We start from the raw sequence: 25198 nt of genomic DNA, 5'->3' as shown, positions 1-25198 counted from the left end.
AAATTTGAGGGCAGTACTGGTACCAGTTCAACAATGCCTTTAAAATGGAGAGTCTTCCCTTTTAAACTCTAGTGCAGATAATAAAAAGGAAAAAGATCTAATTTTAGGGTAATGTTCTAATATAAGAGTGGGGATGAAATCTGGAAAAGAACATATATTTGATTCTGAATGTAAATCATTCATGTTTAGCAAACATAAGAGAGAATCCTTGCTCTTCTGTCAGTATCTCTGGTATGACCCAGTTCTTCTTGTGAACCTATTCCATAGGCAGAATACGATCAGAAGAGAATGTCCTGTGGATCCAGATGAACCTGATTTCACATCCTGGATCTACAAATAGCAGGTGAGTGAATTTGGATAATTCTAACTGGGCCTAATGTAAAATTATCCAGATTGTAAAGTTATTTTGAGTTTCAAAAAGACATGATATTGTGGGGATGGAAAAAGTTTCCTTCTTGGGTGCTAGGGTTCTACAGAATGCTCATCACTTTAGTGCTTAGAATTTTAGGGCTGGAATGGCCCCTGGCAATCTCTACTTTCCTTTCACGATGGAAGCCTAGAGAGGTTATAGGACATACCTATGGTTATAGAAGTAGTTAGTGGTAAAATTCAGACTGGAACTCCATCCTTTCCTGAAACTGACATTTGTCAATGACAAAATACTATGAAGAATTGAATCCAATTGAATACAGGTTTGAGAATCTACCTAGTGGTATCCACTGAGGCTAATGAGGCTCAAAAGGTCAAGTCAACACAACCAGGAAAGTGACAATCTAATTGAAGGCGAATATAACGGCATCACAAGTTTGATGATGATCCAACACAAAATAAAAATTCACTGATCTGATACCCAGATGGGGGAGAAATTTAATTATGTCTGAGGTAGAAGACAGTGAAATCTACCTCATAGTTAATAAAAAGATGATATCCTTCCAGCTCTTCCCATCTGCCCCATTATTTATTAATAGGACAGATCTTTCTGTATGTATACATACGGGTCTATGTATCAGATGCTCTCTTAGGAGTCAAGGGGAAACTAAAGTACAGGTTTCCCTGTTATCTCAAAGTAGAGTGTTCCTATGAAACATTTTGTAGGCCGAAATGACATAAAATGAAGAAGCAGTTACCATTCATTACTTTACATGGAAAATGGGTTTTCTTAGATTCCCAAAATAACCTCTCTTAGGCCTTTCTGACACCTTAGGACACATCCTGCTAACGAATGCACGATATAAATAGAGATAAAGCACAGATGCTCTAAGACATTGTTCAAAGCTAGGGCACCTTGATGCTGAGTGCAGATCTGGGGAGGGAACTTGGCAGTGCCATTCTTGCTGCTCTATCCATGCTGCCTCTGTTCTGGCTGGCTGCCAAATAAATACTGAACGCTATTTTCATTTCTCGCCTTTCCCCCCTAAAAGCAAAAATCCTCTTCTGATTTCTTTCAGGTAGCAAAAACAGGTACCAATGCGGTCCTTTTTGTTAGAGCAAAGGGGCACAGCGTGAACTTTAGAAAAGCAGTGGATACCTGTACACCTACAAACTTTGCAATTAAGGATATGAGGGAGATCTGCTGCGAAGGGGACACTGATCAATTTGGCGATGATTTCCCAAAGAACAAGCCAAGGGCAGAAGACCTCCTAATTGCCAGAAGAGCAGGTAAGGTCACCCTAGGTGTCAGTGGGGCACCTGGCTGGACCTCTGAGGCTCTCCTTCAGCAGGTGCGCTAACACTTTAAGGAGCTGGAACCGAGCCGTCCCTCCTTGCTCCCCGCTCCTGCTCCGCCCTGCCAAGGTCTGGCATTGTGGGCCACGCCCCTGCGCGCTGGTTGGCGCTCACAGACATGATGAAACTTCCCGCAAGCATTACAGGAGCGAGGCCGGGATAAAGCCGAGGAGGCCCGCCGCCCCGCCCGCAGTCTGCAGCCCCTACCTGGCGCCTCCCCGCCGACCCATCCGCCGGAGCCCAGGTAAGCCAGGCCCGGCCGCCCAGCGCAGCGCCCTCCCGGCGTGGCCCGGGCCGGCCCGGGGAGGGGGCGGGAGGCCGAGGAGGCGGCCGAGGCGCTGCTGCCGGCCTGCGCGCCCCCGGCCAGAGGCGGCCGCCGCCTGCCCGCGCTGCGGCTGCTGCCGCTCCAGGGGGCGGGGCCGATTGTGGCGCACCTGGGAGCCGGGCGGGGGAGCGAAGACCTTGCTCCTGGCCCTGCGAGGAGGCGATCCAGGGAAAGGCAGAGGGTGAGGCCGGGCTGCGGCCCGCTCGGGCCCCGGTCCATCTTGCAGTCTGTAATTATGTTGCATCGAAGCCTGCGGAGATGTTCGCAGTCCGGGGAAGCGGCCAGCGGCTGCACGTGGCTGCGGTGCAGTCGGAGTTTCGGGCGGCGCAGCCGTCGGGTCCTGATCCCCTGATCCCCGGGCTGTCTGTCAAAGCCTAAGGGTCTGTACTTGCCCCTCACCTCCGGCTCGCCCCACCCGTTTCCTCCCCTCCCTCTCCCCACCCCACCAGACTGCAGGACTCAACAAGTGACTTGAGCAAACCTCACCCAGAAGAGATCTGTCAGGGCGACAGGCGGAGTGGCATGGAAAAAAGCAAAAGAACTAACTTGCCTTTCTCAATAGATATCCATTATCTATTCTGTAGGGTAGTTTCAGATTAATGTTACTCTTTTGAATAAAAGGACCGTTTTCTTCTGGGCCCTTGGCCTATATCATTTCTTCATAGGCCATTGCCCTGGGTGCCTTGACTAACCATTTAAAAGCACTCATGACCCTTTTCTCATTGATCAATCAGATTGCTGTAAGATTTAAAAAAAAAACAAAAAATAAATTAAGTCTTGAGCCTGTCCAGGAGTTGGTTGCTGATATCTTATTGCAAAAATAAAACAATATGGTGAGGTAGTTGATAAGCAGCATCGAAATCAAATGCACCAAAGCAGCAGTGTCCGATTCAGCCCACATGTAACTAACTACTGAGCGCTTGAAATGCTGACTCCTTCAAATTGAAGTGTGGTGTAAGTGTAAGACACACCAGATGTTGACGATTTAATAGAGAAAGGCAATGTATCTTGATAATTTTTTATACTGATTACCTATTGAAATACTATTTTTGGTATATTGTGTTAACATATTTCAAGTTATCTTCCCTGTTTCTATTTACCTTTTTAATGGGGCTACTGGTGTTTTTAAAATGCCATATGTAGCTCACGTTTCTACTGGACAGCACTGTTCTAGAAGTTTATGAGGAAATACAGAAAATTCCTGGGAACAGGTAATAGCAGAAGGAAAAAGCATGCAAGTAGGACCTTTGCAAGTAAGATTCCAACAAAAATAGGTAATAGTTTTAATTTGCTTTTTCCTGCTGCAGAAGGAAGTGTGCTTCCTAATTAATGTGTGTTCCCCTTCTTGCTCCTCTAATTTAGTGCTTAATGTGTGTTCCTTATAGTAGACTTAATAGTGGGATTCACTAAGCTGCATTAGGAAGACGGGTAAATGATTCAGTAATGACCTCTTGTGATTTTTTTCTTTTTTTTTTTTCTTAGATTTTTTTTTTAAAATTTATTCATGAGAGACACAGAGGCAGAGACACAGGCAGAGGAAGAAGCAAGCTCCCTATAAGGGGCCTGATGTGGGACTTGATCCCTCATCCCAGGATCACACCCTGAGCTGAAGGCAGACGCTCAACCACTGAGCCACTCAGGCGTCCCCCTCTTGTGATTTTCAAAGCACTGTCTCAGTCCATTTTTAACTGGTATAGAGTGAAACCTGGCTTATCAGTAGTCATATCATTTCAATCTAAGTGAATTTCCCCTAAATCTCAAAAATCCCATTAGAAGCTATTTGGCCAGGGGATCCCTGGGTGGCTCAGCGGTTTGGCGCCTGCCTTTAGCCCAGGGCGTGATCCTGAGTCCCACATCAGGCTCCTGGCATGGAGCCTGCTTCTCCCTCTGCCTGTCTCTGCGTCTCTCTCTATGTCTATCATGAATAAGTAAATAAATAAATCTTTAAAAAAAAAAAAAAAAGAAGCTATTTGGCCAAGTGCATGGAAGGGACTACATAGGACATGTGCCACTTCATGTCCAAGTTGTTTGAGTCCCTACTTTTCATCAGTTTGATATGGTCTTGTTAAAAGGCTAAACAAGCTTTGGTTCACTTAGATACAAACACCCTCAGAGGGTTGTCCAAACTGACTGGTGTAACTTAAATGTATAAATTTTCTTGATAATTTTGTCTCAAATTAGGCATTGGCTGCAATTTTGAATTAAAAATTCCCAAATAGTTTCTAAGTTTGAGATATTTTGGTAAAATAACTGGCTGGCAGCATCCAGATAAATCAACCCTTTACTTCACAGTTGAGAATATGAAATTGCAAGGTAACATTTGTAGGAATTGTTTGCTTTTTAGCCTATAGGGATGGCCAAGTTGTTTTCCAGAGATGATGTTGCTGTTTATGTGCCACTTTACTTTGCTTTCTTATGAACCAAGGCAACCTTGAGACAAAAATATTCTCCAATATTTTTGTCTTTTGGAACATTTTGATGATGAACATTATGAATCTCTATCAACCTAATTTTTTTTTTTTTTTTTGTTATACAGCCAGGTTATCTGATCCTAGATAACATGCCTTTCTTTTTTCTCTTTAGAATTTCTTTCATCACGTTTGAATAGATCACTTAGAGGTAAGCCAGAAGTTGTGAAATGCTTGTACTAGCTGTATATCTTAATATCACACTTGAGCAAGTATGTATGATCTTTTTTACCCTCCATACAGGTAAAGACAGGACATTTAATTGTCAAAGAGACCTCAGAGGGAACTGTGGTAGTACTTTGAGTCTCTTGGATTTTTGAGGGCCTCTGAGATTCTGGGATGTAGAGAGTGGGATGGGGAATCTCACTAGATTTGAGCCAGCCTGGACATGTATCTTTATCTTAAAAGTAAACCTAGAATGTGGCATGATTCCCTCTGCTCTGCACTCTAGCCTACCAAGTCTCAAGGTGAGAGATATGCAGGCTTTGACAGGGTGCCATACTGCTACAGCTGGCCAGATGTAAAGGTCATGCATTTTTTCTGAATACTTATATGTAAATTATTATTATTTTTTAGATATTTTATTTGTTTATTTATTTGAAAGAGAGAGTGTGTATGCATGAATGGCGGGGAGGGGCAATGTGAGAGGGGAAAGCAAACTCCCATTGAGCAGGGAGCCCCACTCAAGGCTCCATCCCAGGACCTGGGATCATGGCCTGAGTTCAAGGCAGATGCTTAACCCACTGATCCACCCAGGTGCCCTGCTTATACATAAATTAAATCATTCTCAACTCCTGTGTGCTTGGCAGCCTAATGGAAAATTGCTGTAGACGAGATAGTTTAAGTTTCAGCCTTTGAAGTGGTGTATGCCAGTTTTTGGAATTAAGATTTAATACAGATTTGGAATGGATATTGAATATTTAGCTGGCCTGTTCTTCTCTTCATAGAAAGCCCGTAACTCCATTGCACCATGTGTGGGATTTGGGCCCTCTTTGGCAGTGATGACTGCCTTTCTGTGCAGTGCCTGAGTGCTATGAAGATTGCACACAGGGGTCCAGATGCATTTCGTTTTGAGAATGTCAATGGATACACCAACTGCTGCTTTGGATTTCATCGGTTGGCAGTGGTTGACCAGCTGTTTGGAATGCAGCCAATTCGAGTAAAGAAATATCCTTATTTGTGGCTCTGTTACAACGGTGAAATCTACAACCACAAGAAGGTAAATAAAACCAGAAGGTATCTGGATGTGATTAAACCTCAGAGCTAGTTGGTTATAATTTTTAAATATTTTGTATAAAGCTTTCTACTTTTCAGTTTCCATGTTCATTACCTCATTTGCTGCAGTTATAAAGACTATGCACTTATGCACAAAGAGGTCAAATGAGCTGGTCACAAAAAAAAAAAGCAAAATTGAGGATTGTAATTCTTTAACAGAATTTTTTTTCCTTTTATGAATTTGATTATTAATTAGAATCTATGTTTGGTGCTAGGGATATAATAGTAAGTATGAGAGGTAGGTCTGATGGAGCTTGTTTATTCCATTTAAAATCAAAGACAAAAAAAAATTCCTTTTACATATGATAAATGTTCTGAAAACATGGATGATGTGGGAGATTCAGTGTCAATAAGCATGATCAGAGAAGGCCTGATCAGAGGAAGGGACACTTTTGAACCAATACCTAATGGACCGTGATCAACTATCAGCGCTGGAAAGAACTTTTCATGCAAAGGGAATAGCATGTGTAGAAGCCTGTGGCAGGAAGCAGCCCTGGGATTATGACAAGGGGAGTAGGTGGGAAGGTGGGGTTGGGAGGATCAGCAGGACTCAATCAAGAAGGACTTGGTAAGGAGTTGGACTATCATTCTAAGAGTAGTAAGATGGGAGAATTTTAGGGTAGGTATAGAGTTTAATAGTTTGGAGGTAATCATACTTGTAGGTTTTATATAATCCTGCCCTTATGATATTTATTGCTCTACATACTGCACTTACATAGAGTCACATGCCAGAAGGGTAGCCAGATGCAACAGAGTGCAAGAAGTGATTTTTTAGCAGTATTAAAATTGGAACAGCTTCCTAATCTGGTGAAAGCTTACTCAGGATGAGAGTGGTGAGGGAGTGGAAATTCTGACCTCAGGAAGCCAAATTGGGTAAGAACCTTCCAATATGGAATTGTTTAGCTAGTGTTTCATAAATCTTTTAATCTAGGGGCAGCCCGGGTGGCTCAGCTGTTAGCACCTTCAGCCCAGGGCATGATCCTGGAGACCAGGGATCGAGTCCCACGTCAGGCTCCCTGCATGGAGCCTGCTCCCTCTGCCTGTGTCTCTGCCTCTCTCTCTCTCTCTCTCTCTCTCTCTGTGTGTCTCTCTCATGAATAAATAAAATCTTAAAAAAATTTTTTTTTAATCTAAAATTTCCAAGTAATCTTTTGTTTGCCACCGTCCTCCCCAGATTTTAATTTTGAAAATTTCAAACATGTAAAAAAGAACAGAATGAGAACCTAGATTGTATAACTGTTAATGTTTTACCATATCTGCTGTTTGTCTCTTTCTGTATATATATCTAGGCATTGATTTTATTTTTTTGGCTGAATCATTTTAGAGTATACTATAGATGTGACACTTTATTCCTAAATATATAAGCACTTCCTCTTAAAAATTAGGGCATTCCTCTACCTAACACCAATACTATTAAAGCTAAGAATCAATAGTACTATTTAATATTCAGTTCATATTAAATTTCTGCAAGTGTGCCAAGAATAACTTTTTATTTTTTGGGCAGTAGGAAGATGTGGGCAGAGGCAAAGGGAAAGAGAAAATCTTTTTTTTTTTTTTTAAAGATTTTATTTATACATTCCTGAGAGACACACAGAGAGAGGCAGAGACATAGGCAGAGGGAGAAGCAGGCTCCCCACAGGGAGCCCGATGTGGGACTCGATCCCAGACCCAGGATCACGGCCTGAGCCAAAGGCAGATGCTCAACCACTGAGCCACCCAGGTGTCCTGGAAAGACAGACTCTTAAGCAGCCTCCATGCCCAGTGCAGAACCCCACATGGGGCTTGATCTCAAGACCCCGAGATCATGACCTGAGCCAAAATCAAGAGTTGGGATGCTTTAACCCACTGAACCACCCAGGCATCCCCACCAAGGATATTTTTATAGCTGTTTTGTTTGAATCCAGATAGCATTCATACTTCATACAGTTAGTTGTTTCTTGAAACTTTTTGAGTCTTGATATGTTAGGTCTATCATTCCCAGGTAAGAATTTACATTCTAGTTACCCTTTGGACATTTTTCTCTGGGTGATAGCTTTTGATGTTGTTTGTTATATGCTTATAGGAATACTCTGAATCATAGGCTTCTCATTTGAGAAGTTTTTATAGTTATTCAGATTCCTTTCATACATTTATTAAGGGTGTATTATACACAGGCATCCTCTTTCTAGGTGCTTAGAGATAAAATGGCGAACAGGAAAAGTTAAGAATGGAGTTTCACACTAGTGAGAGTACAGGAAGGAAATAGTTAAGACTACTTTCCTACTTCCTTCCAAGTTAATACCATATACACAAGAATGCTGGATTGCATTATGGCAATTTTAACCTGATTTTCACCTGAAAAGATATAGGAAATACCTTGTTTTACTTGAACAACTTTGCTGCTTTTATGTTTTTTATTGAAAAATTAGAAAATGATGTTTCAAAAGTGTTTTTATTCTAAATCAGTCAAATATATTTTTTAAAAAAATATATTTTCAAAAGCATAGACATTCCATTGTTTCTTTTTTTTTTTTTTTTTTTTTATTTATGATAGTCAGAGAGAGAGAGAGAGAGAGAGAGGCAGAGACACAGGCAGAGGGAGAAGCAGGCTCCATGCACCAGGAGCCTGACGTGGGATTCGATCCCAGGTCTCCAGGATCGCGCCCTGGGCCAAAGGCAGGCGCCAAACCGCTGCGCCACCCAGGGATCCCCATTCCATTGTTTCTACCAATCATCTAAGCTTATGCAGTGTGAGCACCCAGAAATTTGTCCAGGTGGATGGCCATTTTAGGTGTATATAAAGTATGCTGCAACATAAACTTCAAAGCCCCTCTTTTTTTTTTTTTTTTTTACAGAAAAGAAAATGTATTCCTGCTAAAAAAAATATAGCTGGAGGTATGAAAGAGAGGAGAAATTTGAGTAGAGTCTGGGGCAGAGAAGAGTCTCTGCAGGGAGCATTAGGCGCTTACAACCAGCAGGTCAAATGGCAGTGTGATTTCTGGATGAGGGCAAGAGACAGGGGCTTTTATCCCAGTGTAGCTTTTACCCATGTGGTTTCAGGAGGGTGAATAGTGGTACATGGGAATCATTAACCAATAAATTACCTGCTAGCTTTAGCTAAAGAGCAGTGCTGACATGGTGGCAATGGAGGATAGATTGGGGAGGCCGTGGCTTACCGAAATCATTGAATGCTTTGTGGTATATTCATCTTTCCAATGCCTAAGCCCAGAAGGGTCAGCAGAAGACTGCTTCCAAACCCACCTGCTAGTGACAGGATCTTCCCAGATGGTCTCTCAGAGTAGGGGGAGGTGAACCGGAACTGGCTTTGTAGTCACTGGAGGCAGCCAAAACCCGTGTTTTGGGTCATTCTGAATGCTCATAGACGGAAGTTTCACAAATCGTAGAGTGAACATGATTGTGAAGCATGATTATAGGTCATATGTATACAAACATAGATTTTCTTTTTGAATTTTAGAAACTTATTTTAATGTTTAAACTTATCCAGGATTTCCACCTCATTTTGTTTATATGAACTTTCTCTCCATTGTCAGCTAAAATATGAGTAAGTTCGCAGAAAGAGGAACTCTGAGGACTTTTCACCGTCTTTTTGCCAGTGGTGTTGGAGAGCCACAGAGTCCAGGTGTAATGTAATCAAACCCTCTGCACTCAGTGGTCAGGACCGTCACTTTGCTGTGCCTTGGGGGTGTGTGAGCTACTAAAGCCTCCCTGTCATTTTGTCCCTCAGTGAGAAGTAGTAGCTTTAATGCCACTGCAGTGGTACAAAAACTGAATATTAACGGTCATTCCCTGGGGACCAGCAGCTTTGTTTGCACCATGTCTTTATTGTTGTGATGGAATCATCTACTTGTCAGGGACCAGAACCAACTATATTTGTCCTTTTGCTTTCTATTTTTGCAGGCAGGTCTTTGAGACTGAACTGGAAAAACCTTAGCTGATATTATATTCCCAAGCCAAAATACTACAGTCGTGGCAGCACATTTTTAGTGTCATGGCAAGGGGACATCCTATTTGCCTCACGTACAGCTGTAAATATATGTGTATTACAGACATAGCACATATGTAATATGCATTTCTATCTGTCCACACAGCATTGTTTTGATACACTGCATTTATGAAAATGCAACAAAAATTTTCATGGACTTAGCTCTATGTTATAAAGAATTTGCAGAATTGTGACCTCAAACAAATTATATCTTGATAATGCTGTAATTCCACTAAAGTGCATGCTTATAGAACACGGAAGTATTGAACCAACTTGGAATGAAAAATTATTAGTGAATGCACACAGATTTTAACATGTTTATTTTCTTATTACTTTTATAAGATGCAACACCATTTTGAATTTGAATACCAGACCAAAGTGGATGGTGAGATAATCCTTCATCTATACAACAAAGGAGGAATTGAACAAACAGTTTGTATGTTGGATGGGGTATTTGCATTTATTTTGCTGGATACTGCCAATAAGAAAGTGTTCCTGGGCAGAGATACTTATGGAGTCAGGCCTTTGTTTAAAGCCATGACAGAAGATGGATTTTTGGCTGTGTGTTCAGAAGCTAAAGGTAATGATAGAATTTATCTGTGGGTTTTCATTATTGCTCTGGTTTTGTGTTTTTCTCTAGATTATATTTCTGAATATCATAATGGACACTCCAAAAGTTTTCAAATGACTGTTTCTTAGTGCTTTTATTTTTAATTTATTTTTTTAATTTTATTTAATTTTTTATTATTTTTTAATTGAAGTTTGGTTTGCTAACATAGTCTCAGTGCTTTTAGAATAATATATCAAAAACTAATCCATTCATGGTATTGCCTAGTTAAAACTTTTAAATTACTCTTCATCCCCCAAAGAAGTTATATGGCTTTGTTGAGGTCTGCTAGCTAGTGATGGGATCTGAGTCCAATCTGGTTTTTGAATTCAATAAGACAGATTACTAGGCTGACAAATTCACATAGTAAATCATAATGAGCATTTAGATAGGCTATTCCTATTTATAATATAACATTGATTTTGTATCAAAGATTATGGTGGTGTCAGGTTGGTTACTCCCTGTGAAAACTCATTGAGGAACTTTAGATTATACTGTTAACATTACAGAGTATGTAATAACTAAGAGGTAGATGCCTGACTTCTTAATATCCAACTTTAAAGTAAAGTCGATCTCTTAGTGGATCATTTTGCCTATCAAAGGTCTAGAAACCATGGCTATTTCGTAAAATACCTCAGTCAAAGAAATGACTCCCAGGATATCATAAAATCACTAATTTCAAGTCGATCTCTCTGTTTAATGTATCTTTTTATATTTAACTTATTATAGAAAATAGATTCTCTTGATTTGAAATTTCAGCTAGGGAGAAGATATTGAACATTGGAGATTTTCCTATTTGAATTACTAGAAATCAGTGCAGCCTTGCTGTATATCTCTACTACTGTGCCCTCTCTAGTAAGTAGATAGTAGTATTTGGGTTAATTTTTCCACATTTTGCTGATCTAATCGACATATGTTTATATTAAAAAGGGAAAATAAACAGGAATTTAGGGGATAATAAGTAACTGAAAGTTATTGTGCATTGTATCTTTAGTAAAATTATCTTCTTGAATTCGTAGGTCTTGTTAACTTGAAGCATTCCACAACTCCTTTTCTAAAAGTGGAGCCTTTTCTCCCAGGACATTATGAAGTTTTGGATTTAAAGCCAAATGGCAAAGTTGCATCCGTGGAAATGGTCAAATATCATCACTGTAGAGATGAACCTCTGCACGCCCTATACGACAATGTGGAGAAACTGTTTCCAGGTAGTAGATACTTCCACTCGCCTAGTCCCTACCTGTCTCCGCCAAAAGGAAAAAAGAAAATGATACTATCATGTCACTGGAATGGTTTGAGTCTGAAGAGCTATTTCCTATTTAATTTGGAGGTGGTGCATTGGGATTTGGCAAATTCCACGGTTGAGCACATGTCATCATGATAGATACAGATGATTGTGTACCACGTTTCAGTAAATAATTCAGACCAAGATTTTCTGGAACTGTTTATTTTATGTGTTTATAGGTTTTGAGATAGAAACTGTGAAGAACAACCTCCGGATCCTTTTTGACAATGCCATTAAGAAACGCTTGATGACAGACAGAAGGATTGGCTGCCTTTTATCAGGTAAAGGCTGTTAAAAAGCCTAATTATATCTAATGCATATTTAACTAAATGATTTATAGCTATCCCTGAGGTTTTGACTATAAAATATTTATGATTTAATCTTCCCTCCATTGTAGATTGAAAATGATTTCTGTAAGCTGCATTTAATATTCATAGTTATATAGCAATGTCAGGTTCTGTTATAATCACTGCGATGAGCGAGCTAATATACATTCTTTAGAAGCATGTGTAGTGATTTTTTTAACCAATTCAAATACTATAACCATTATCTCAGGTAATATATGTTAGAATTTTCTTTTATTAAAGTTAATTTTTAGTTTATAAAACTTGGGGATTTTTAAGTGGTAAAACTCTAAACCTGGAGCCTAACAGGATTATAAATCCCACCTGTTCCTCCCTTATGCAAGGCACATAACCCGTGTACTTCCGGTCTTACTCACAGGGGGCTTAGATTCCAGTCTGGTTGCTGCCACCCTCTTAAAGCAACTAAAAGAGGCCCATGTTCAGTACCCTCTCCAGACATTTGCAATTGGCATGGAAGACAGTACTGATTTATTAGCAGCTAGAAAGGTAAGACACTGTCTCTCCCCATTATTTAGTTAAGACATACCTGTTAGAATAAAAATCAAGCCAATAATTAATAATTCTATGCTCATTTATGCTCCTATACTGACTCAGGTAATTAGTTTAAATTAAGGATATTAAAATGGAATGAAATACCTGTTGAGTATCAACTGTGTTGTACACACTCCTTTGGGTACTTCTACGAAGGCTCGTGCAATCCTAAAAATCCCATGATAATAATTCTTTTTGAACATAAAGATGTGGTATAGTGGTTATGACTGCACACTTTGAAGCCTGACTGTTGGTTTCAAATCCTACCTCTGCCATGTAATTCCTCATATATGTAATGGGAATAATAGTATCTACTATGGAATAGTTTTGTGGTAAAAATGATAGAATTCATATAAAGAACATAGGATAGAACATAGCATGTAGTAAGTACTTTGTAAACATTAGCTATTTATTTTTTCTGTTTTTAATAAAATACTGTGTGTTAGGATTATGGGGTGGGGAGGGACCTTATACATATAATATATATTCAGTGTTCAGGAGACCTTATTCCTACTCTAGAAGAACTTATGTAGAATGGATGAGAAAGAGCTAGGGTGCAGTCTCAAAGTAAATTATCAATACTGATAGAATTCAAAATAGCCAAAGAAAAAAGGGTGGTGGTGGTGGCATTTCCTTTAGGAATATTATCCTGAATGTAATGTAAAACATTGCTGGAGGGCCAATAGGGGGCCATGGTTAGAGTGGGGTCCCATTGGACTAGAGAGAGAGGAGGTAGGTAACTTAGGTGTAGGGGGCACACTATAGATGGTTAGGTTGAAGTCTTGGAGTAGAAGGAGCTGATGGGCTGTCTACCTCTTAGTTGAGTCAGGGCAGAGACTGAGGGAGGCCAGAAAATCTGACCAGGGAGCTGTGTATATGGTGGCCTGGAGAATCATTTCCCCTATTTTGCCTGGTTTATTTTTCACTCCTTTTAACTTATAATGCTCTGTGAACTACTGTCATGTTTCCTTCTCAAGAGCAGTTCTTTTCTTTAAATAACAAGTGTATGGACGTTTCTTAAATAATCAGGTGGCAAATCATATTGGGAGTGAACACCATGAAGTCCTCTTTAATTCTGAGGAAGGCATTCAGGTCCTGGATGAAGTCATATTTTCCTTGGAAACTTATGATATTACAACAGTTCGTGCTTCAGTAGGTAAGGTATTTTCGGATAACAGAAAGATTTTTAATACTGAAAAAATAATAAGGGTTAAAAGATTATTTCAGACAACAGTTTGAAAAACAATACTTGAGAATGAATGCAAATGAAATTCCTAGGTCAGCAGTATTTTAAGACAAGACCATTTAAGAATTCCCCCAATCTCGGGATCCCTGGGTGGCGCAGCGGTTTGGCGCCTGCCTTTGGCCCAGGGCGTGATCCTGGAGACCCGGGATCGAATCCCACGTCAGGCTCCCGGTGCATGGAGCCTGCTTCTCCCTCTGCCTGTATCTCTGCCTCTCTCTCTCTCTCTCTGTGTGACTATCATAAATAAATAAAAATTAAAAAAAAAAAAAAAAAAAAGAATTCCCCCAATCTCTTTTGGACAGGAATAAATACATACACTTCCACACTTATGGTATCACTACAGATGATCCTTCACTTAACCATGGTTCCACTTAAACAATGTTTGACTTTGTGATGGTGTGAAAGCAACACCCTTTCAGTAGAAACCATACTTCAACTTTGAATTTGGATCCTTTCACCAGGCCAGCACCATGTGGAGGCTACTGTCTCCTGAGGCTGGGCAGTGGCAGTGAGCCACAGCTTTCAGTCAGCCAAGTGATCACAAGGCTCAACAACAAAACTCTCACAACCACTCTGTTGTGAAATTTGGTGCATGGGGAGTGTTAGGAAAAAAATTGAAACTAAACTATCTAAATTCCCCATTCCTATTATTTTTGTAGAGTGATACTGGTATGAAAGCTATAGATTTTTCTTTTTAAGGTATTTGTCATTGTTCAGGTTAACAGAGTTTTAAGATGGACATTCTTGATCTAAAAGCATTAAAATCTGTATAGGAAATTCTGGAATGATTTTGGGCTATTTCATTATAACAGTACAACTTCTGGATTAGGTATATTAAAATGGCTTATAGACAAAAGGTCATTATTTTGGAGACTACTTCATTAATACAGAGTTCAATCTAAGTAAAACTTAGTAGTTTCCAAAAGCCAAACAAAAGGCATTTTTGGTAGAGAGTTATGTTGACATTAACAATTTCTGTCCCTCTTCTAAGGTATGTACTTAGTTTCCAAGTACATTCGGAAGAACACAGATAGCGTGGTGATCTTCTCTGGAGAAGGCTCAGATGAACTGACTCAGGGTTACATATATTTTCACAAGGTAAGCATTCTGAAATGGAGAGATATTGGCAGTAGTCTAGGAAAAGTGAACAATTTGTTTGCTATTGTCTGTCTTTTCATGATAGCCCTACCACTTGAGTGTCTTGTGATGTAGGTGAGGAAACCAGATACTGTCTGATTTGTATTTTTTATTTTTAAGATTTTATTTATTTGAAAGAGAGTTAGCATGAGAGAAAGAAAGAGCACGAGCAGTGGGGAGGGGTAGAGGGTGACGCAGACTCCCCACTGAGGAGGGAGTCTGATGCAAGGCTTAGTCCCAGGTCCCTGGGATCATGATCTCAGCTGAAGGCATGCAGACACTTAACCAACTGAGCCACCGAGGTACTCTGTTTTATATTTCTTCTGGGGGAGAAAGAAGTCTTGATGGTGTCAGATTATCTGCATTTTTGAGAACTGGGTAAACATGAGAATCGTGGTTCTAATATGTCTTGATATCCTCTGGCAGAGTGGTTTTTGCCCACAGTGTCCCATTTTATTGCCTGACACGAACTGATTGGTGTGAAGGGAGGCCTGTTTTACCAAGCAGGGACGCCCTTCCCCAAACCTTGTGTAGCTTTTTTGTCTTACCTGCCATTACAGTGGGAGTGTGGGAAAGAGTAAGAAATAAAGATTGTTCTGTGTGCACAAAGCAAAGTTATTGGTGTATTTGTAACTTCACCTGTTTGTTTGTAACACAGGCTCCTTCTCCTGAGAAAGCCGAGGAGGAGAGTGAGAGGCTTCTGAAGGAACTCTACTTGTTCGATGTTCTCCGGGCAGATCGCACTACAGCTGCCCACGGGTGACTCAGTAGTCTGAGAAGCAATTATAAAGATAGCCTCAAAAATCAAAAAGCTCAACAGCTGATTTTTTTGTTTTAATTTGGTTATATGTTGCAAAGTATGATTTTTTTTTGGTGAAATTGAAGCTCCTCTTATTCCTAGTGCTGTTGCAGCACTGATGGAGAGGGAAGGGATGGTCTTTAGGGTTAGACTACCTACTACTACAGTCCCACTCTGCTGCCATCAGAATAATGGAGAAAGAAGGCAGATTGTAGCTCTTTTTAAGACTTTTTAAGAGAAGTAAAGATGATACATCCCTATGAAATAAGTGTTGAGTGCCTGCCATGTCCCTTGGATTCTGTGGTGACCCTCTGTGGGTACAGGGCAGTGAGGATCCAAGAAGGTTGATTAGATTATAAAACAGGTTTCTCTGATACCATTTCTGGTTGCCTAAAGTCACTTTTTGGCCAGTCATGTTGGAGAATGAGACTCTACTGTACATGATAGACAACCGATTTTCAATGTTTTAGTTGCTTCTACTAAATCACACTTAGATTGGAAAATAATGAACTATGATGTGGGGAATGAACTGAATCCATGGTTATCATCTCATCCATTCATTTTAACCAGAGTCACCAGGATTTCGGAAACATGTTGTGGCCTTTGATGAAACACTACTGAATTTTATGTAAATTAGTCATTTAGTAGTAAACAGTTTTGAATTATTACAGTTTCTAATAGGATGAGAAATGGTGTCACCGAGAAAAGATTTTGATTTTCATTTTCATAGGAAAAGTACATTCTCAATGATCAGGTCTCTCATGATTCTTACTCTTTCTACTTTTTGAGATGTGCATTTAATTGTTTATACAGGGGAAAGTAAAGTATTGTCAAACAGTTGGTCTCACTCTGATAAGGTAATATGGTTTTAAATGAAGATTTTTTGGTATTCTTGCAGTAGTGTAGCACAATCAGGAGGACTGCAAAAAATGACTTTATTGTCTTAACATTATTTAGAGACTGGTTGAATGCTAAGAAACTTTCAAGGAAAATCTAAATGGACAGGCACGAAATACTCATTTTGATTTAGATTTTCTTTTCCCCTTTAAGCCTTGAATTGAGAGTCCCCTTCCTGGATCATCGATTTTCTTCCTATTACTTGTCCCTGCCACCAGATATGAGAATTCCCAAGGTAGGTGAATCAATTCAAGATAAAAACTGTCCATTGACACTGAATATATTTGGAACTTTTACTGACGCTCCTTTGTTTTCATGTCAGAATGGAATAGAAAAACATCTCCTGAGAGAGACATTTGAGGACTCCAATCTGATACCTAAAGACATTCTCTGGCGGCCAAAAGAAGCTTTCAGTGATGGAATAACCTCAGTTAAGAATTCCTGGTTTAGGATCTTGCAGGAATATATTGAACATCAGGTATAATGTCTTTAGAAATATTTTTGGGAATAGGGCATGGTGGACACAGAGTTGTAGTCGCTGTCCATTTTGTTTAAATGTTTTGTGTCTGTTGGAGAAATTCTCTGTAAACAATATTTTTATAAGAATTTCATAAGATTTCAATAGCATGAAGGATTATATAATAGTATCTAGAATTGAAAGAGCAAAAGAGGCAACTTACTAACCATCACTGACCTCCATTTAGCACATTATTGGGGACCTGCTGGGTGCCTGCTGGCAGGCAGGAATGTTTTATTCCTGAATAAAGGAATTATTCATTTAATTCAGAGCCACCATGTATTACATTCAGAGCCACCATGTATTACAGATAGTCACAAAAAATGTTCCTTAAAAGTCACTGCAGCTGCGTATATTAGGATATTTTAGCATTTTCTAAGTGAAAGGTGATTCAAAGGGTCTCTTGTGCAATTTACATCATGCCTTTTGGTTATCTTTTGTTGTTGTTGTGAAGCCACATTAAATACAAGTGTTTCTATGCCCTTTAAAAAACCATTTTGCTTTTATGCTCTTCCAGGTTGACGATGCAATGATGGCCGCTGCAGCCCAGAAATTTCCCTTCAATACTCCTAAAACTAAAGAGGGCTATTACTACCGTCAAATCTTTGAACGCCACTACCCAGGCCGGGCTGACTGGCTGACCCATTACTGGATGCCGAGGTGGATCAATGCCACTGACCCTTCTGCCCGCACTCTGGCCCATTACAAGGCAGCTGCCAAAGCCTAGATGCCTTCTGCACTAGCAAGTACAAGGCAATAAAGAGTAGGGGGCTTGGGAGTAGGAGGGGAGCCGTGAATGCCAACCACGTATGCTTATTGGGCATGAAAAAAATAAAAGTCCCAAATGAGAAACATTGCTGTAATTGTTTATATTCATATAGCCCCTTTATTAGGGGTAACTAGAAACTGAGCAGCTTTTATTATTTTCCAATAAGAGAGAGTGAGCTTAGGACTGGGGGAAGCCATCAGACATTTGCAGGCACTCACAGGCATTCTGGCTGTTGCAGAAGACTTGGGTCTTGTGCCACCGTGGCCCTCTTCTAGTCCTCACCTCCTCTTAGTGGCCTTCTCCCAGCTTGCCCCTCTTCCTTTCTCTATCCCCAGCAGCTGGCCAGGCAGCTGGGTCCATTGTAGATGTCCATGACAGCTCTATTTTGTGAAATAGCCATTTCTATCTCCTTTTTCTGTTGAGCCAACAGCTTTTTTAGAACTGCTATGCTAGATCAGAGGTCAGCAGACTCTTAAGAGACAATCAGTCTTGTAGGCTTTGCAGCCCTCCATCAGAACTGTTCAACTCTATGACTGGACTGTAAAAGCAGACATAGACAACATGCATATGAGTGGAGATGGCTGTGTTCTCGTCAAAGTTTATAAAAACAGGCAGTGGGCTGGATTTAGCCTGTAGGCCCTAACTTATAGAGCCCTGCTGTAGAGAAACAAACCAAGCATTTCTGAAAAAAGGAAAAAGCATGCTAAATCTAAGTGGGAAAAGTAAAAGAATTAGATTCGTATTTATTTGCTCATTGGTTGTTTAGGGACAACATTTTGAAATATGTTATAAAGATGAATTCAGTTAGTAGGCACTTTTGAAGAGCAAAGTGGTAGTGCACAGGTCAACATAAGAATGCTTGATGGGGGGGTATGCCTGGGTGGCTCAGTGGTTAACATCTGCCTTTGGCTCAGGTCTTGATTGAGTCCTACATCAGCTCCCCGCAGGGAACCTGCTTCTCCCTCTGCCTGTGTCTTTACCTCTCTCTCTGTCTCTCATGAATAAATAAATAAAATCCTTAAAAAAAAAAAAAAAAAAGAATGCTTGATGGGAAAAGCGAATAGGACTGGAGTTTATTTCCCTTCTTGAGTTTGGGCAGGATTTCAAGATTGCCTTGACTAGCTGAATCCAGTAGAAGTGAGGCTGTGCCTTCCAATGCTAGGTCACAAAAGGTGATTTGGCTTATGCTTTCTCTCGATGCATGTTGTAAGGAAGCCCAGGCACAAGGGGAGGCCACATGTAAGAGTTAGGGCTGACCTCACCACCACCACCCCTACCCCCACTGAGGTCTCAGTCAACAGCCAACATCAATCACCAAGTATGTCAGTAAACTTCCAAATGGTTCCTACTCCTGCTCTGAGTCTTCACCTGAGGCCCCAGTCATGGGATAAACCATCCCTGCATGCTGTGTCCAATTCCTGATTCAAAATTCCTTGAGTGTAATAAATGGATATTTGACACCATTACCTTTTATGTGGTTTCTTACACAGGGACAGTAATTGGAACAGGTAAGTCCTAGGACCCCTATTTTATACAGGTTAAATCAATTGCTCAAAGTCAATCAGCTAATTGCTATGTACTGGAGCTCCAAGTTACTTGACAGATTGGCTCCAGAGCCTTTGTGGTGTTCTTTCCTGACTATCCCCTCCCATGACAGTATGCAATTACAGCCCAGGTCTCTGCTGTGAATTTGGAAAGGACCCCCTCTCAGCTGGAGTTGAGAGTAGGGTTACGTGCCAGGAGATCACAGTGATGCTAAGCATTTTCTAAAATGGGATAGATTAGATGATGAGAAGATTGCAAATAGTGCATTACCACAACTGAAGTTACTTCTTGATCAAACTGTATGTTCATCTGGGCCTATGAAGCTCTGCTCATCGTTGAAGGGGCTATAATCATTCTGAGACCCAGGCTGAAGGAAAAATAAACCTGACACAAGCTTCCATAACCAGCAAGGCAGAGGACCAAGAAAATGATGAATCATGTACCGAAACTCAAGAGCTTCCACCCTGAAGTGACATATTACTTTTTCTTACATTTTTGGGGCCAAAGCAAGTCATGTGGCCATCCCTAATTTTGAAGACACTACCAGAGAGTGGTACTAATGACTCAGAACCACCCTTCAGTCAACTATTCAGCTCACTTTCTTTCCTACATCCAATACACACATCCCTTTTTCAAGAGTGACAACCCCCACATGCCACTTTGTCACGGCAATAAGCCCAGAGTTTAAGATTCTAGGTGTTGTACCAATATGGGAGTCTGCTTCAGGTAGCATCTTTTTGTGAACTAAGAATAAAAGTTATCTTCTATAACTAAACTTTTATATATCTTTGTTCAATATATAATAGGGCAGGAGTAGAATAACAACAAAATGTACTACTTTTCAAAAAAGGATAGAATGGGAGACATACAGCAAACTGAGTGGTAGCAATTCTGCTACCTGCTTGGCAGATGTTTTCAGAGCCCTCACCCTGGGTCTCCAGCAAAACATGGGCCCTTAAAGTTCAGGCAGGAGTGAAAGAGCTGGGAAAATCAGGGCTTGTGCATAAGGTGAGAAACAGGGAGCCCTTTGGAGGGGGAAAGCTAATGAGTATAAAACTATTTGACTCATGGCATTGTAGTTATGGTTACCCAGAATATTGATCACCCTTCGTGATCTGACCACTACTGCACTAAAAGCTACAATCAATCTTCACAACCGTGAGGTATGTACTATTGAGCTTATCCATATTTTATGGAGGAGTAAAGTGATACACAGGCATTCTATCATATGCCTAAGTTCATGTAACTAATAAGTAATCAAAGTGGGATATTTGATCCAGGTCCCAGGGTTGTACTTAACCCCTTTCAAAAGGTTATAGAATTATTTGCATGGAAAAATATAATTCCAAATTTTTCTCAAATTGTGTATTTTAATGGGATTATATATTCCATTTTATGAGTAGTTTATAAGTTATTTAGCACATCTAATTTTTTTAAAAATTATTTTTAAGATTTTATTTATTTATTCATGAGAGGCAGAGGGAGAAGCAGGCTCCATGCGGGGAGCCTAACGTGGGACTCGATCCCGGGACTCCAGAATCATGATCCGAGCCGAAGGCAGACGCCCAACTGCTGAGTTGGCATCCCTAGTACATCTAATTTAAGAAGAAGGATTTTTTTTTAATTTTAAAAATCTTTACTGTACACACCTAAGCACATATCATTTGTGTAACTGAGATCTTATGTGATCGAGAGCTAATATGACCGAGATACTATGTGAATTCTTACCTGATTTCCACTCTACCTAGCCAATAAAAGGATGTCAAGAAATCAGTTCATAGTTCTTTGTGCAACTTGGAGAATTTTTAATAATGTTAGGAAAAACTATACTTAAATTGTTGGTATATATTAGAAACTGGTTGTTTCGGTGTAAAATATGTGTTTGATTTCTGAGGATTAATGTAATACATAAAACCACAAGGTGGCAGCCACTACACACTGATTTTTCTCTCCAGGCAACTTAATGCATTTCTCCAACATAGTGGTGGGGACAAATTATTTTATGCCAAATTGGAGAGATAACATGTTGATTTCATAGAATAAATCCCAGCACAGAAGCTCCACATTTTGTTAATTAGTGAGCAGTTTTAACTTGCTAACAGCATATGACTGTTGTACAGGCCAGTAGGAACTTATATGTATATTTTTTTCTGAACTTTTAAAAAAAGATTTTATTTATTTGAGAGAGAGAACAAGAAAGGGAGAAGTAGAAGGAGAGGGAGGAGGAGCAATCCCCCACCTGCACTGCCACTGAGCAGAGAACCTGACACAAGGCTTGAACCCAGGATCGCAGGATAGTGACCTGAGCTGAAAGCAGAGGTTTAACCAACTGAGCCACCCAGGACTGTTTTCTGAGCCTTTCCTGTTCTTCCTTTGATCCACCATCCTAAACACACTTGTAAAAAGTATGTCCTGACAAGAAAAGATCTTTTATGTTTTGAAAGGTAAGAAGGAATGTGGATAACCTCAAATCTGTTTTTATTTGCCTTTTGAATATAATCAATCTACACATGAACTATCATTTTCAAGACTACCTGCTGCAGCTAGCCCTGTTTATTCTAGCTAGACAAAAGACAAAACCTTGTACTGAACACTTTATGCACTGATGACTGTCAACCTAATGTTAATCTAAGATCATACCAGGTCTCTAAAATAATCCTGAGAGGTACCCATTGTGTTGTCATCCCCATTTAATGCACCAAAAAAATGGACTGTGCAGGCAGCCTAGATCTTGAGAGGTCAACTCATGGTCAATGGAATTATCTATTGATTATAATGAATACCACAGAAAAGTGTTCTAGATTAGCAAAGTGATTTGTATTTGTGGACAGATGACTTGTAGAAAATTGGTGAACCCTCATACAATGACCACTATGCTATGCAAGAAGTGCCTTCGTTAGTTCTTACTAACATAAGTAGTAACTTCTTATTTAACTTTATCCTTTCAGGTTGAGCTCACCAATAGAGGTTTTCGTGATATTGGAAATTCTGGAGCAGGGGTTTTAAAAGCGGAAAGTGAGGAAAGAACCTTGGGTTTGTGTTTGTCTATTTCAGGGAGTGAGAAGAAAACAGTTAAAAAGAATGATTCAGTGCTGCTTGGGTGGCTCAATTGGTTGAGCGACTCTTAATTTTGGCTCAGGTCATGATCTCAGGGTTGTGAGATCGAGCCCCTTTTCAGGCTCCTTGCTCAGCATGGAGTCTGTTTGAGGTTCTCTTCTCCCTTTCCCTTTGTCCCTCACCCTGCTCATATGTTCTCATGTGCTCTCTTGCTCTTAAAAAAAGAAAAAAGAAGAAAAGAAAAAAGAAAAGAATGATTCATGACTGGGTAAAGTGGCAAGGTTTCTGAGGCTATGCATCAACTGATCAGATCATATTTATGAACCACTGGTTTGGAATTTCTGCTAAAACATGCCAAACACAGCTTTATCTCAGTCCTATTACTTTATCCCTAGATGAAGCCACATTCTGCTTTATTTGGCAGACCGGGTGGTCTAGGGTGTGTCTCTCAAAAGACCACAAGGTGGAGGATCCCTGGGTGGCTCGGTGGTTTAGCGCGTCTGCCTTCAGCCCAGGGCGTGATCCTGGAGTCCCGGGATTGGGTCCCACATTGGGCTCCCTGCATGGAGCCTGCTTCTCCCCCTGCCTGTGTCTCTGCTTCTCTCTCTTTCTGTGTCTCTCAGGAATAAATAAATAAAATCTTAAAAAAAAAAAAAAAAAAAAAAAAAGACCACAGGGTGGAGCAAGAGAATATCCAGCCAAATAATGTTCCACAAGATTTTGGGGGGAATATTTGGTCCATTTTAACTCTGAGTTCTAAGTTCATGTGTGCACAAATTTGTGGTATAGCATTTTTTTTTTTTTTTTTGTGGTAAAAGATAAAAATCCCCAGGTAATAACCTTGTAAATATCTTTGGCATAGTGTACCTTGTGATAGGTCAGACACCATCACCAAAATTACACACTCAGTAGCTGAGAGGGAAAGTTGCTAAGAAAATGGAACCTCAAAGCTTTCATCACAAATAATTTTTTTCTTTGTAACCATATAAGGTGATGGTTGTTAACTAACCTTATTGTGGTAGTCATTTTCAATACACGTATGTCAAGTTATTCAATACATAGCTAAAGTTATACAATATTGGATGCCAATTATATCTCAATACAAGTGAAAAAAATAGCTAAGAGGAGCCAGGCAGTGTTAATGGTGAAACTAGCCTGGGCTGGGACTGGATTGCTGTATCAATGGCAAAGAAAGACCAGGACTGTGTATAGGGCAGAGCTGCTCATTGGGCAATATTGCTGTTTTTATCTGTAAGAGAATCCAGAAATCTAGATTTTTAGATATTAGTTTTTAAATCTCTTGATTTTGGCAGTTTCAATCTTAGATGGTGACATAGAAGGCCCTGAACTCACCTCCCACAGAGTCTACAGCTACACAAGGAACAATTCCCTCTGAAAGAAATCCAGAAACTAGCTGCGTGACTCCTACATGTCAGTCAAACAAAGAAAAAAAAAACCCACATCAAAATGAGTAGGAAAGGCTGACAGGCATGATCATCATAAGCCCCCTCCCCCAGCACAGTGACATGCAATTGGGAGGGAACTCACAACTCAGTTTATTCCTGAGAAGTACAGGCTTTGAGACCAACACCAAAAGTTGAGGGACTCCTCAACTTTTAAGACTTCCACCTCAGGGATGGGCCCCCAAAACATCAAGCTCTGAAAGTCAATGAGGCTTGTGTCTATGAGACCCACAAGATTATAGCAAATGAAGAAGCAGTTTTAAATGGCTCATTAAGACTCATCAAGGCTATCCACCCAGGGGGTCAAGCACAGAAATAGCATACAAAACACTCATCTCAGTCTTTTCCTAAAAGAGATACATTTGCATATCTTTAAAAAAAGCTGCAGCCTGAGGGTCAGGCTCCTAATTTAACACAGATCTAGTGGGGAAGGCCATCTCCACATTCTCCCTCTACTCTGCTCAGGATGGCCAGTTCTCCTTGGAAAGAGCTTGTGCACATGTATGGTGCCCAGGCTTTTACCTGTTACCCAGATTATGCATCCTTCAATTGCCTGTTTCTGGTGGCCAGTGTGGCTTATATGCACAGATTCAGTGGAACTGTAACAAAGAAATGTCTTAACCCAGCTATCTACCTGCCCTCAACATAGAGGTTGTAGACAGAAACTCATTTCCCCATCTTCCCCTGAAAGAGGTATATATGTATTTTTTAAACTGCTGCTGGAGGACCTAATTTCTAATTAGCCTACATCTAAGCACTGACCAAGATCCTCCTCTTTTTAGCACTCCCTCAGCTGTGCACCACTAAGAACAAAGGTGGTTGCTTGGACAATCACAAAGGTTTGAGAGACAACCAAGAGCTCAATGTGGGCTGGTGGATAAGATTCATCTCCTACATAAGAATGCTTGTCAAGACCGGGAGAAGGGGATGTTCTATCTAATGCATAGAAATCAACACAGAGAGCCAAGAAAAATGAAGAAACAGAGAAATATCTCAACAAAAGAACAAGATAAAACTCCAGAAACAGACCTTAACTAATGAACAGTTCAAAATAATTGTCATAAAGATAGTCACTGAGGTGAGAACAATACATTAAGAATTTTATATCTCAACAAAGAGAGAAAAATATAAATACCAAACAGAAATTACAGAGCTGAAGAGTACAATAAGTGAAGTGAAAAATTTAATAGAGGGGTTCAATAACAGAC

The 25198-nt window shown here is 40.2% G+C and overlaps 1 protein-coding gene across 24 annotated transcripts in view; it reads left to right on the top strand.

The window, feature by feature from the left end:
* ASNS (asparagine synthetase (glutamine-hydrolyzing)) overlaps positions 1 to 18008 on the top strand; it is a 145687-nt gene extending 127679 nt beyond the window's left edge. For 8 of the 24 annotated variants that reach the window (XM_072764371.1, XM_072764375.1, XM_072764378.1 and 5 more), the window contains 14 exons: positions 268 to 343; positions 1449 to 1969; positions 4634 to 4669; positions 5466 to 5737; positions 10118 to 10355; positions 11402 to 11587; positions 11844 to 11945; positions 12388 to 12515; positions 13590 to 13716; positions 14798 to 14904; positions 15602 to 15702; positions 16793 to 16874; positions 16962 to 17117; positions 17674 to 18008. In XM_072764371.1, coding sequence (XP_072620472.1) covers positions 5489 to 5737; positions 10118 to 10355; positions 11402 to 11587; positions 11844 to 11945; positions 12388 to 12515; positions 13590 to 13716; positions 14798 to 14904; positions 15602 to 15702; positions 16793 to 16874; positions 16962 to 17117; positions 17674 to 17883 — 1686 coding nt within the window. In that variant the 5' untranslated portion in view covers positions 268 to 343; positions 1449 to 1969; positions 4634 to 4669; positions 5466 to 5488 and the 3' untranslated portion in view covers positions 17884 to 18008. The remainder of the gene's footprint in view (positions 1 to 267; positions 344 to 1448; positions 1970 to 4633; positions 4670 to 5465; positions 5738 to 10117; positions 10356 to 11401; positions 11588 to 11843; positions 11946 to 12387; positions 12516 to 13589; positions 13717 to 14797; positions 14905 to 15601; positions 15703 to 16792; positions 16875 to 16961; positions 17118 to 17673) is intronic. The other 16 variants (XM_072764357.1, XM_072764370.1, XM_072764369.1 and 13 more) reach the window with 5 other exon arrangements.
* The last annotated feature ends 7190 nt before the right edge of the window (positions 18009 to 25198 follow it).

The sequence above is a fragment of the Vulpes vulpes genome, chromosome 7, assembly GCF_048418805.1.
Source record: "Vulpes vulpes isolate BD-2025 chromosome 7, VulVul3, whole genome shotgun sequence".
NCBI classification, from domain to species: domain Eukaryota; kingdom Metazoa; phylum Chordata; class Mammalia; order Carnivora; family Canidae; genus Vulpes; species Vulpes vulpes.
Note: the sequence above shows the minus strand (reverse complement) of the source record. Positions and strands in the feature narration are given on the sequence as shown.